Genomic DNA, 14,851 nt, shown 5'->3' on the forward strand with positions numbered 1-14,851 from the left:
TACATTACTGGGAATATTGAGTTATTAAAAAAATTATTCTCCTCTTTAGTATTTCCTTTCTTATGTAGAGAATGAATCAAGACTAATTTCCAGTCACTTCATAGTTCTCCTTTGTCTCATACATTTACTATCATTTTTGTAAAATGTGCATTGCTTCTTCAGGAGCACACTTCAACAATTTTACTGTGTGTGTGTGTGTGTGTGTGTGTGTGTGTGTATGTGTTTGTGTGTGCGTGTGTGTGTGTGTGTGTGTGTGTGTGTGTGTGTGTGAATAATGTCATTGATTTATTTGCACTCCAAGAGAGCAGACAACCCTTTTTGATCTCTAGCTGTGCTAGCTCTAATTCGGTTAATAGACTCAAAATAATTTGTAAAAAAGTGTCAGGTACATTTTACTTCACTAGATGAACATATCATTCAAGTAAGCTGTAGAAGTCTATTCAGTGTTTCTCCAAGTCATTGACCACTGATGCCACCATCTATATCTATTAAACAAACCCTCATGAACTTACAATTAAAACAGAATTCCTAAGTAATAAAGCTTTTTCTATTCAAATAAGAACTTAATTATGACACGGATTGATAATACGGTCCTATATCAAATGAACCTTTTTTAGTTGTGGTAAGACTTTGGTTATTTACAGAACATCTAGAAAGACACCACTTCTCTTCATAAAGACAGACTGAAAATCTTTGATACTGATATTACTAAGTTCACTGGACAGAATTTTAGTTGATCCCTTAAAACAGTACATTGGTCAGTTTGGAACTTTGTAATTGGGGCAAAACTGGTAACAAATGGTCATCCTCTATCATTAATTTGTATTATAGCAGTGAAGTATGTATGGATAGACATGGAGATATGACAGAATTACAGAAATGAGCTATTGTGTTTAATTGTACCTCAGACCACCCCACAAAGAAAGTTGCCCAATTTGTTGGTGCCTTAGTGCAGACTGTTCAACATGTCTACAAGGAATAGTATAACACTTGCAGTCATGTAACATGATGTAAGAATAGTGGTTATAAGAAAATCATAACTGACAGGGTCTTGAGACAAGAGTCACATCTCTTCAGTGACAATCAGTTACAAATTTGACAGCAGTTACTGCTGTCAATGAATGCAGGTCAACCTCAGCCAGTTTGCAAATGAAGTTCTTTTTTGTCAGTGATACAGCAGTATTTCTACCACTTTTGAAAAAAGCACTTAGTTGTGGTGTAGGTTGAAATCTTGTGGTGTTGGGTATTCTACCAGATACCAGCATTTTCGTGGACTGTATTTTGACAACATGATTTGTTGTCTTCATCAGGTGCTACTAGAGACTACTCATTGAGTGTAATGTGTCCATGATGCATCTGCAATCCCCTCCCACTGGAAGTGTCATTAGGCATTCCTTCTGTTGTTCCCTCTGTGGTCTGCTCCTGCTAGCAGTGTCCTTAGGTGTTCTCTCTTTGGTTGAGTGTGCAAGGCTGAATGCTTGTGTTTTGTCTTCAGTCCAGTGCACCCATTCCTGTACTGGTACTTTGGGCTGAGCGGTTCTAGGCGCTACAGTCTGGAATCGCGTGACCGCTACGGCCACAGGTTCGAATCCTGCCTCGGGCATGGATGTGTGTGATGTCCTTAGGTTAGTTAGGTTTAAGTAGTTCTAAGTTCTAGGGGACTGATGACCTTAGAAGTTAAGTCCCATAGTGCTCAGAGCCATTTTAATTTGGTATTTTGTTTTTGGTCTGGCATGGTTCTAGATGTTTCCTCTCGAGTCTGCTCCCATTAGAAGTGTCCTGTGATGTTTCATCTTCAGTCCAGAGTGCCTGGTACTCTTGCCTTGGGTTTGTTCCCCATGTCAACACACTCAGTTTTTCTTTTTTTGGAATTCTGCTGCTACCCCCATTGCCTTTTCAGCAAATCCAGTGCAGGATCCCAGGCTCTACTGAGTTGGTACCAGTTTCAAGATTCAAGAGGTTTTCTGTCACATTTATAACTTAGATTCTCTTACAACACTGTAACAGTATTGGGGATCTGTGCCAGAACCCTCATTTCGTCAAAATCATGGAATGATTGAGTTCAGGACAGTGAAGAATTATGTTATAGGTTTTTAATAGGATCCTGTATCAGTAGAACCTTTCATAAATAAATATTCAGCTGTTACCATTTCAGAGAATGGCTTAGGGATGTCTAAGTCTATCAAAATAATGGTTTTGTAGTTTGTAGACCATAGTTTTATGTCTCTTTGCCAATCTGAACTCACTGCGAGTATGACTTTAGAAATATCTTTGATGTACTTGATCATAATCGTGCTTGAAAAATGAAAATGACAGAATATAATAGTTACAGCACAATGCTGGATATGTTCATATCTGTGAAGCAGTATACAAAGGATATCATTTGTAATTAGTTTAGTGTCAAAAATAAAATTAAAACAACACCAGTTTTCTTTTCAGTTTATTCACCAATAAAACATGACATTTCTCAGGCCTTGACACTGGTTTTGTTTTTCTTTCTGAACTGTCTAGATGATCTTGTTGAGCATTTCACTCTCAAAAAATCTCCTCTGTTTACTGATGCCATTAGTGTATTACTCAGTCAATCTAGTACAGAAGTTTTCATTTTGCTATAAAAAAAACTCCATGTCAGGACTTTTAGAGTGATTCAACAAGGAAAAATTGATTGTACATACAGAAAACACTGTGGGCAGTTTATCTGTGGACTATTTCTCCCAACTCGGGAGTAATCACAGGACAGCAATAGTATAATGTTACAACATAAGTGTAGACTGAAAAGGAAAAACATTTTACTATAATCATGCAAAATGTGGCATTGATTAACAATGAGGATGAAACTATGAACCATGATATTCAGAATAAAAGACAAAACAATTCAATTTGCTAGCAGTTCTGACTCTTTTAAAGGTTTGTCAAAGTGGAAGGCTATGAAAATGTCTATATACACAGAACTGAATAAAGCTATGTTGGAATGGTTTCAGCAGGAAGTATCTGGCTCAATGTGAGTCAAACAAGCCCAGTTTTTCTTCAAAACCTTGGGGATTGAAGGTGATTTTAATGCACCTTGTGGTTGGTTAACAAGGTTTAAACAACATTATGGTATCCAGAGATTCCTGTCCAAGGAGAAAAGTTAAGTGGGGATAATAAGGCAGCTTCTGAATTTTGTAATGATTTCCATGATTTTATTGAATGAGAAAATTTAAAGCTGGAGCAAATACACATTGCAGATGGAACCAGGTTGTTTTGGAAGTGTCTACCAGCAAAGACAGAGGGAAATGTGCTTGGTTATAAATCAAGCAAGGAGAGGATAACTGTGTTGTGTTTATCTCATGGTGCAGGATCACATAAAGTTAAACTTGATATAATAGGTAAAGTTAAAGAATCTGTGCTGTTTTGAAGGAAAAGAAATATACAATTAACTTGTCAGTTATTTTCACCAGAAATGGGCCTGGATGGACTGCACAATATTTCAACAAGATTCAAATGATTCAAATGGCTCTGAGCACTATGGGACTTAACTTCTGAGGTCATCAGTCTCCTAGAACTTAGAACTACTTAAACGTATCTAACCTAAGGACATCACACACATCCATGCCCGAGGCAGGATTCGAACCTGCGATCATAACGGTCGCGTGGTTCCAGACTGTAGCGCCTAGAATCACTGAGCCACTCCAGCCGGCCAAACAAGATTCCGTAATTACTTTGTGTCACAGGTGCAACAACATTTAATGTTGAATGGTCTACCTGCAGGAAATCTATTGTTACTGGACAATGCACCGTTGCATCCAAATGAAAATGTTCCAAAATTGGATGACGAGATTATATTTGTAAGATATTTACAGCCTAATGTGACAGCCTTAGTTCAACCAATGCATCAGGATGTCATAGCTGTCACGAAGAAAATTTATAGAGGAAGGTGGCTACAAAAACTTATTGATGACAGCAGCAATCCTCAAACTTTTGGGAAACAGTTAACTGTGATAAATGCAATGTATGTATAAAGTGTTGATGGTAAAAAAGTCAACCATAGCTAAGCCACAGAAAAATATTAATCCTAAAATTGCTGAAATGAGTAATTCTGATGATGAAGAAGCCTGCTCATGAGTAATGTTAGCTGTTGTTTAGAAAAGAACTCCAGAGTGTGAAACTATTGACACAGATACTATTTCTGAATGGTAGACATTCATCACACAGAGCCAGATCATGAGATATTGAGTGACAGTGCTATTGTTCAGCAATTACAAAGGAAATCTGAGGAGGTGAATGACAGTGACAAAGATGACAACATTGCTCTAATTCCAGAAATAGTAATCAGTCATGCATCAATGCTTCAGTGGGCTGAAGGGTTACTAGACTACTTGGAACAACAAGATGATGATGATGATGTTTGGTTTGTGGGGCACTCAACTGCGTACAAATTCCCAACCTTTGCTCAGTCCAAGCTCGCCACTGTCATGAATGATGATGAAATGAGGAGAACACAAACACCCAGTCATCTTGAGGCAGGTGAAAATCCCTGACCCCGCCGTGAATCGAACCCGAGACCCCGTGCTTGGGAAGCAAGAACGCGACCGTGAGACCACGAGCTGTTGACGGGAACAAAGAAGATGCTCCCCTTTCTGACAGGTTGGTGATGTGTGAAATTCAAAGTGTGATATATAAAATACAAGGTATGTTACTGACACAAAAATCAATTTAAGATTATTTTGTTACAAAATAGTGTAATGGATTATAATGTATTCTTTTTAAGTCTTATATTTTCACACACACTATGATGATTAAAGTAAAAATTTATTATAAGCATTAGTTAAGTGATTTTAACTGTGACATTGTGATTAAGTTTTGTTTTAATCAACACTGGTATATTACTGATATATTACTTTACCCCTCTTCCTTCCCCTTCAACTGTACTGCCAAAAGAAAGCTTGCATAAATAAAACCTTTTTTTTTATACACGTGTTCTCCTGTCATCACTTGGACAGTAGATTTTTTTATCCATCCAATATTCTCAAAAGTTGATAATTTTCGTTCTAATATATTACTTTGTACTTTAATTGTGGATTTCCATGGAATTCAGTTATCAACAGTTTTTGAGTCCCCAATTACAACATATAATTGAGAGTTACTGTACTTCAAAAAACTGTATATTTTCAACTTACTTTTATTTGTTTTGTACAAGCTAGATTAAAGGACAAAATATTAGAAAATATAATTTAATATGTGGGTTTTTGGCTTCAGCAGGCAACTAAGTGAGAAAAACCTGAGAGTAAGTTATCAAAGAAACACTCACGTTCGTGCTATGGTGTGAAAATATCAAAAATCTGCAGAAAATTAACAAACATTGATACAACTCCATTCATTGCTTTGTTATGGAATTATCTTCTGTGGAAATACTATTCCCAGTTGAAATGAATTTATAAGGCAAGAGCAAGGACTGAGGATAATTTGTACCATTCAAAATAGTGTCTTGTGATCATAACATTGCTGAAATTTGTGTTCTAAATGTTTCACATTTATTTAATGATTAAACTAATTTATTAATTTCATTAGAAAGACTGTTAAATAAGTGCAGGATAAGGATTACATAATTACTATACCAGAAGATATTCAAATATCCAACCACCTGAGAAGTGTGTCTTATTATACAATAACATATAAGACGAAATAAAAATTGCTCCAGCGCTACTGTTTAAGACCAAACAAAACAAAAATAATAGAGCACTGTTCTGTGGATCTCTATACAATAACAATTGTTATTCTTCAAATGTTTTATGATAAATTGTAGGTAGTAAAAATGTGTACGTATTTTATATTTTGCTGTTATTGTTTGTTGCACTATGTTTTCTTCTTCAGCTTCTTTTTTTCCTGGCCCCATCCAATTCTTCAGCGGACAGCACTTTAATCAGGATTTGCCAATTTTAGTGGTAGAGGGTATCAAGATACCCTATCTTACACTCCCTCCCCCTTTCCCTCCCGCTTTCCCTCCCCCTTTCCCTCCCCCTTTCCCTCCCCCTGTCTGCTATCCTCCTTGGGATGGAGTTTATGTACCCCACCTGTCTGCATCTTGTGTTATTTCAGTTGCATTGTATTTTCTTGATTGTTGAATATAATTGCACTGTTTGTATTCTATGGATAAGCTGAATCTGTAGCTGTACAATACACCATAAATATCTCTTTTTGATTTTCATTGCTTTGTACTGTATTTTCAGAGCGTAGTGTCCGCATCAGCAGACCCTGATACAATTATCCTTACTAGAAATGGCACAGACAAGCTTTCTTTGAAGAGTTCGGTACCTGGAAAGAAAAAACATCGCATTGATATGAATGGTAAACTTGTCAAAAATGCTTTCATCTTTTATTTTGTTTGTCATTCACAAATAAAGATTATGGGAGACCAGCTATTTCTTCACGGGGAGTGCAGATTCTCATTTATTTTTATCAACATTTGCTAGAAGCCAGAGAACATTGTAATAAATCTCATCAACTTTTAATTTGATGAATCCATAGCTGGTTCCTATTAGTAACAATATCTGTAAAATGAATATTGATATATAGCATTATGTAAAAATCACCCTTTTTTCTTCTTCACAGATTCTACAGGTGGGACTGTTACAACAGAAATTGCTGTTGAGACCTTAGTTAATGAACTTTGCCTCACACCAGATGAAGCATTTGCCTTAGGAAAGATTGGAATTCAGCTGGAATCAATGTTTGGTAGTGCCAGAGATATTGAGTGGGCCATTTGCAAGGTTATTTATTTATTTAATCATTCATCCATCTTTAAGTATTCATGCAGTTGATGTCATCATAATTAATTTTTTACGGATTGGATTGATATGTTAGAAAACATGTCCGGTTGCACTTGCGGTCCTTTGCCTTTTATGGAAAAGTGTTCTACCAAATTAACTCTCCAGGCATGACTCATGATCCATCCTCATTGCTCTACTTTTACCAGTACCTTATCTCTTACCTTCCAAACTTCACAGAAGTTCTCCTGCATACCCTGTGAGACTTGCACTTCTGGAAGAATGGATATTGTGGAAACATGTCTTAGCTGCAGCCTGGGGGGATTCTTCCCAGAATGAATTTTCGTTCTGCACCAGAGCATGTGCTGATATGAAACTTCCTGGCAGACTAAAATTGTGTGACGGACTGGGACTCGAATCTGGGACCTTCACTTTTCATGACACACACAAGCTTTAGCACAATGAATGAGAGTACAGGAAAAAAACATGAGCAGTAAATCTAGACTTTCAAGCTGAACCTATTGGGAGCATACAGTCTCACACAAAGAAAAATCCAGAGGTCATCTTACATATATAAATTAATGTGCACGATTTGAGACTTTATCTTTCCCCGGCGAATTGATTGTTCAAATAACTTACGGGTTTGCTGCCAGCTGATGTCATCGAACACCACCGGTATTTTGACAGGAGCAAATTTCTTCTTCCTTGCATTTGTGCCTTGAGAATGGCAGGGTGTGCTCCTGTCGAAATATCGACGGTGTTCGACGACGTCACCCGGCAGCAAACCCATAAGTAATTTGAACAATGTGCACGATTTTTTTCTTAGTGAATTTGTAAAAACTTATAAATAAACATGAAAAGATGAACACTGTAGCATTTATTTATCCCACTCAAAATAGTGAAAATTTTGGAGTGTTAACAAAGCATTGCTTCTGCTTGGCTTAACTAATATTACTTATTTAAATACAAGGGGAATATAGCAAATCATCAGTAAAAAGCCAACAGGAGTATTTTCTGATAGCTCCTTCTCTTTGTTAATGTGTATCTTGATTTTTTTACACATCCATTTTAAGGAGGTATCTGTGGCACATGTCGTATGAACAAATGAGTGACTGACTGAATCACAAAATAATTCTTTTTTGGTGAAAAAATTGATCTTGTGAATCCCGATGACTTCCTGTATGCAGATAGCTATTCTATCATTTATTGCTCTATTTCTGATCATCTCTTTAGCTTTTATCTATTTTGGCAAGGCTGTCAGCTTTTATTAGTGCATTATCTCCTACCTTTACAATTATTCAGTATTTGCAGTAAGTAATAATAGTACTTTTGTGTACAGTAAAAATTTCTATTCCACACATATTTGTCTCCAACATTTATTTATTTTTTCTTCCTGTATATAAGTCAGCTGTTGTAGGCTTCAGCTAAGATATTTAATGCAGACTTAGCTACTGTGCTCCTCCAAGGTCTGGAAAAGGATAATGAATTTTAAACTAAATAATTTTAAATTAATTATGGCTGCTCATCCTTTCATCACAATTCCTGTTTCTTTGTTTTATCTGCATTACAGTTTTGTTAATCTTTCTCTGTGCCTCAAGATTCCCATTAATTGTGTAAGTTATTACTATACTGCTTTCCATAACATATTACATCATACAAATAAAACTACTGAGCAACTATGATGATACAATTTCATCCAAAGATTACATAAATAACTAAGTTTTTCACAAATAAATTGAATCAGTTTTACCCTACCAACCAGTACGATACTCTCAGACTCATAATTTATTGCTTTAACAAACTCTTCAGACTATTTATGCACAATGCCATTGTACACGATGACTTCTTACAAAACCCTAACAATGACTCTCTTGCCAACATATATGCATTGACCAGTAGCACTTGGGCATTGCTGGCATTAATAGCAAGACAATGCCTAAACCAGAAAAAAAAGTCCCACTCAGCTTCGAAAGTTCCAGAAATCAGTGATTGGTAAGGAGCACAGTTTACTGTCATAATACCAATGATAGTAGTACTCCCTACATCCCCCCCCCCCCCCCCCCACCCCTCCACCAGTAGAATTGTTTTTTTCAAAAATCACCGAAAAAGTTTTTTTGAAACCTGAAAATAAACTGAGAATCCTAAACGATTTGACCCAACAACAATATCACCAGAGAAACAAATAATAACATACAGGCAAACAACCCAGCAATGGCCCCCTCCTCCTGAGTCATTTTGTTTGTCTTTTTGGTAAGGAGACACATTGGTCACATATGTAGGCTACATGACAATAAAAATACCAAAATTCCCTATAAAATATAATGTAATTAGATGGATAAAAGATATACTCACCAAGCAGTGGCAGAACACGCACACAAAATAAGGTTATACTTGTGCAAGCTTTCAGAGTCAGTGGCTTCTTCTTCCGACGGAAGGGTTGAAGGGGAAGGAAGAGGAGTGAAGGAAATGGACTGGAGATGTGTAGGGAAAGGCATAGATTTTGGAAAGGTCATCCAGAACTGCAGGTCTGGGGTGACTTACCAGACGGAATGTGAAGGAAAGACTGACTGTTGGGGACTACACAAGATGAGATTTCAAAACCTGAGAGCTTAAAGGTGGAAGACAGGATAATAAGCAAGACAGAGATTACTTCTAAAACATCATGCACAAGTTCATGAGAGTAAAAAGTTAAGTGCATTGTATGTAACAGAGGTGGGAGGGGTACAGCGAACAATAGACAGTCCAGATAATGAAAGATGTAGAAAGCTAAAGTGGAGTGAGGAACGGAGTAGTTACTGTGAATCCAGATGGCATGCGTAGTGAAACTGGCACCATGGTCATGACTAACACACAAACACACACACAAATTTCAAGCTTTCGCAACCCCAGGTTGCTTCATCAGGAAAGAGGGAAGGAGAGGGAAAGATGAAAGGATGTGTTTTAAGGGAGAGGCTAAAGAGTCATTCCAATCCCGGGAGCGGAAAGACTTACCTTAGGGGGAAAAAAGGACAGGTATACACTCACACACACACACACACACACACACACACACACACACACACACACACACACACACACATATCCATCCACAGATATACAGACCAAGCTCACTGTCTCACATGTTTTCTATTCTTTTCACATTGTATGCAGTTAGTATAAATGATGCAAAGCAACATGATATATTCATATATTCATGAGATGTACCAATGTGGAGTGTAGAGGTGATATGAAGAATACAGAGCTGATTAGTTGATTGGGCACTGATATTAACACAGCCTCTTACATTTCCTGTAAAGTAATTAAATGTGTAACAGTTGAGAAGACATGTTAAAATGCAAGTTAATTTTGAAAAATGACAATTTTTGTAAAAGTGTACTGTGAAGTATAAGTTAAATTCAAAGATTAGATTAGTCATATGTGCACTGAAACTTATACGCACCACTTCTTTCTGAAGGAGATATGACTGACACTGTATATAAATTGACTTTTCATTATGTTACCCATAATAGTCCCCCATTCGGATCTCCAGGCGGGGACTACTCAGGAGGACGTCGTTATCAGGAGAAATAAAATTGGCGTTCTACGGATCGGAGCGTAGAATGTCAGATCCCTTAATCGGGCAGGTAGGTTAGAAAATTTAAAAAGGGAAATGGATGGGTTAAAGTTAGATATAGTGGGAATTAGTGAAGTTCGGTGGCAGGAGGTACAAGACTTTTGGTCAGGTGATTACAGGGTTATAAATACAAAATCAAATAGGGGTAATGCAGGAGTAGGTTTAACAATGAATAAAAAAAAAAAAAGGAGTGCGGGTTAGCTACTACAAACAGCATAGTGAACGCATTATTGTGGCCAAGATAGACACAAAGCCCATGCCTCCTACAGTAGTACAAGTTTATATGCCAACTAGCTCTGCAGATGATGAAGAAATAGATGAAATGTATGACAAGATAAAAGAAATTATTCAGGTAGTGAAGGGAGATGAAAATTTAATAGTCATGGGTGACTGGAATTCGTCAGTAGGAAAAGGGAGAGAAGGAAACATAGTAGGTGAATATGGATTGGGGGTTAGGAATGAAAGAGGAAGCCGCCTTGTAGAATTTTGCACAGAGCATAACTTAATCATAGCTAACACTTGGTTCAAGAATCATAAAAGAAGGTTGTATACCTGGAAGAATCCTGGAGGTACTAAAAGGTATCAGATAGATCATATAATGGTAAGACAGAGATTTAGGAACCAGGTTTTAAATTGTAAGACATTTCCTGGGGCAGATGTGGATTCTGACCACAATCTATTGGTTATGAACTGCAGATTGAAACTGAAGAAACTGCAAAAAGGTGGGAATTTAAGGAGATGGGACCTGGATGAATTGAAAGAACCAGAGGTTGTAGAGTGTTTCAGGGAGAGCATAAGGGAACAATTGACAGGAATGGGGGCAAGAAATACAGTAGAAGAAGAATGGGTAGCTCTGAGGGATGAAGTAGTGAAGGCAGCAGACGATCAAGTAGGTAAAAAGACGAGGGCTAATAGAAATCCTTGGGTAACAGAAGAAATATTGAATTTAATTAATGAAAGGAGAAAATATAAAAATGCAGTAAATGAATCAGGCAAAAAGGAATACAAATGTCTCAAAAATGAGATCGACAGGAAGTGCAAAATGGCTAAGCAGGGATGGCTAGAGGACAAATGTAAGGATGTAGAGGCTTATCTCACTAGGGGTAAGATAGATACTGCCTACAGGAAAATTAAAGAGACCTTTGGAGAGAAGAGAACCACTTGTATGAATATCAAGAGCTCAGATGGCAACCCAGTTCTAAGCAAAGAAGGGAAGGCAGAAAGGTGGAAGGAGTGTATAGAGCGTTTATACAAGGGCGATGTACTTGAGGACAATATTATGGAAATGGAAGAGGATGTAGATGAAGACGAAATGGGAGATAAGATACTGCGTGAAGAGTTTGACAGAGCACTGAAAGACCTGAGTCGAAACAAGGCCCCGGGAGTAGACCAACATTCCATTAGAACTACTGATGGCCTCGGGAGAGCCAGTCCTGACAAAACTCTACCATCTGGTGAGCACGATGTATGAGACAGGCAAAATACCCTCCGACTTCAAGAAGAATATAATAATTCCAATCCCAAAGAAAGCAGGTGTTGACAGATGTGAAAATTTCCGAACTATCAGTTTAATAAGTCACAGCTGCAAAATACTAACACGAATTCTTTACAGACGAATGGAAAAACTGTTAGAAGCTGACCTCGGGGAAGATCAGTTTGGATTCCATAGAAATGTTGGAACACGTGAGGCAATACTGACCTTACGACTTATCTTAGAAGAAAGATTAAGAAAAGGCAAACCTACGTTTCTAGCATTTGTAGACTTAGAGAAAGCTTTTGACAATGTTAACTGGAATACTCTCTTTCAAATTCTGAAGGTGGTAGGGATAAAATACAGGGAGCGAAAGGGTATTTACAATTTATACAGAAACCAGATGGCAGTTATAAGAGTCGTGGGGCATGAAAGGGAAGCAGTGGTTGGGAAAGGAGTGAGACAGGGTTGTAGCCTCTCCCCGATGTTATTCAATCTGTATATTGAGCAAGCAGTAAAGGGAACAAAAGAAAAATTTGGAGTAGGTATTAAAATTCGAGGAGAAGAAGTAAAAACTTTGAGGTTCGCCGATGACATTGTAATTCTTTCAGAGACAGCAAAGGACTTGGAAGAGCAGTTGAACGGAATGGACAGTGTCTTGAAAGGAGGATATAAGATGAACATCAACAAAAGCAAAACGAGGATAATGGAATGTAGTCAAATTAAGTCGGGTGATGCTGAGGGAATTAGATTAGGAAATGAGACACTTAAAGTAGTAAAGGAGTTTTGCTATTTAGGGAGTAAAATAACTGATGATGGTTGAAGTAGAGAGGATATAAAATGTAGACTGGCAATGGTAAGGAAAGCGTTTCTGAAGAAGAGAAATTTCTTAACATCGAGTATAGATTTAAGTGTCAGGAAGTCGTTTCTGAAAGTATTTGTATGGAGTGTAGCCATGTATGGAAGTGAAACATGGACGATAACTAGTTTGGACAAGAAGAGAATAGAAGCTTTCGAAATGTGGTGCTACAGAAGAATGCTGAAGATAAGGTGGGTAGATCACGTAACTAATGAGGAGGTATTGAATAGGATTGGGGAGAAGAGAAGTTTGTGGCACAACTTGACTAGAAGAAGGGATCGGTTGTTAGGACATGTTTTGAGGCATCAAGGGATCACAAATTTAGCATTGGAGGGCACAGTGGAGGGTAAAAATTGTAGAGGGAGACCAAGAGATGAACACATTAAGCAGATTCAGAAGGATGTAGGTTGCAGTAGGTACTGGGAGATGAAGAAGCTTACACAGTATAGAGTAGCATGGAGAGCTGCATCAAACCAGTCTCAGGACTGAAGACCACAACAACAACAAACAACCCATAATAGGTTGAAATGAAGCATGACACTTAAGCAGCAATCCTAGCATTCATAGCATTGTGGAGGAATATAAGTATATCTTAATGTCAGTGTTAAAGAATTTTGTGCACTGAAAGTCTTCATGGCTCAGGTCTTAATATTTCTGTGGTAAGAAATTCACTTGTAGCTCAATGACAATGCGTTCATTTGGGTGACAGTTGATAATGAAAATAACATTGCAATGTCATTGACATGTAGTAGGTAACAGAGAGTGACAATCAAGACAGACATTACTGTACAAAATCAGTGTATTCTTCATACACTGCCTGACAAAAAGGTGAAGCACGTAGAAGTCACGGTCAGAAGTCATCGTACACACCTTCAGCAGGTATGTTAATGAATTGAGTTGCAATTCTCTGTGACTAGTATAATTGTCTCCAGTGTGCATTAGTGTTATTTGTGTTTAGTGCTGTTACCAGGTCTGATAGGATATATGAGTGTTGTGAACAGTGTCAGATATTGAGTGGTGACTGGAAAGGACACAGACATGGTGTGTATTTGTATGAGACAGCATTATCAGCGCATGACATAGTTTGAAAGAGGCCTCATTGTTGGTCTCCATTTTGCCTCATGGTTGAATCATGCAATATCCACATTTGTGGGAAGTATGGGATGGTGGCTAAATGTTGAACTGTATGAGGTCATGCAAGCAGGCATACTCATCGTTAAGGTTCTGGTCAACCATGTCTCACCACAATATGGGAGGGTTACTGTACTGTGCACCAGGACAGTGTAACCTATTCACATCTGCACCTCCAATTTGAGAACAAGTAATGGACTTCCTGCAACATTCAGCATCAACCCACACCATTGGTCAAACACTAGCAGCAGCTGGACTGAGAAATTATCTTCCCACTCATTGGCTGCTGTTAACACCACAGCACAGATGGCTGAGTCTGGAGTGGTGACATGACCAGGAAGCATGAACTGTTGATGAATGGTGTCACATTGTGTTCAGCAATGAACCACATTTCGAGACTATCCTGGATGACTATCATCAATGAGAGGTTGCATTCTATTGATGTGTTAGAGAGGCACAGTGGTATTAACTCCTGGTGTCACGATGGGGAGAGCCATCTGGTATGATTTCAGGTCACGTCTAGTAGTAACTGAAAAAACTTGGATGGCATAGTGATACATCGCAAATACCTTTTGTCCCCAAGTATTACCTCTCAAACGTTTGTGAACAGTATAATGCTCATCTACACGTGAAATGTGTATCTATGAACTTCCTGCATGAGTTTGAAGTTCTGCTATGGACAGCAACATCCCCAGATCTTTCTCCAACAGAACATGTGTGGAGTCAGTGTCAATGTCAACTCTGTCTCAGTGCCAGTACATGGGATGCAAAGAACCATCTGCAACAGTTGTGAGCCAGCTTGTGTCAGGAGAGGACACAACAGCTATATGACACCCTTCCCAACCAAATCAGATCATGCATCCAGGCCAGAAGGAGTGCAAGGTCATACTGATAAGTGGGTTTTGTACTACCAAGTCCTTTATAAATTAGACTTGATTTTGTAAAGAATGAAATAACATCTTATACTCTCTCAGCCCGTAAAGTTTCATTTCATTTCCTCTTCCCTTATGCTTGCTTCACTTTTTTGTGAT

The 14,851-nt window shown here is 38.0% G+C and overlaps 1 protein-coding gene across 3 annotated transcripts in view; it reads left to right on the forward strand.

Annotated features, from left to right (window-relative positions):
• Window positions 1-14,851, forward strand: part of LOC126262873 (putative phosphoenolpyruvate synthase) — a 381,045-nt gene that overhangs the window by 219,665 nt on the left and 146,529 nt on the right. For all 3 annotated transcript variants that reach the window (XM_049959740.1, XM_049959741.1, XM_049959742.1), the window contains 2 exons: window positions 6,210-6,327; window positions 6,592-6,749. In XM_049959740.1, coding sequence (XP_049815697.1) covers window positions 6,210-6,327; window positions 6,592-6,749 — 276 coding nt within the window. The remainder of the gene's footprint in view (window positions 1-6,209; window positions 6,328-6,591; window positions 6,750-14,851) is intronic.

The sequence above is a fragment of the Schistocerca nitens genome, chromosome 6 (genome assembly GCF_023898315.1).
Source record: "Schistocerca nitens isolate TAMUIC-IGC-003100 chromosome 6, iqSchNite1.1, whole genome shotgun sequence".
NCBI classification, from domain to species: domain Eukaryota; kingdom Metazoa; phylum Arthropoda; class Insecta; order Orthoptera; family Acrididae; genus Schistocerca; species Schistocerca nitens.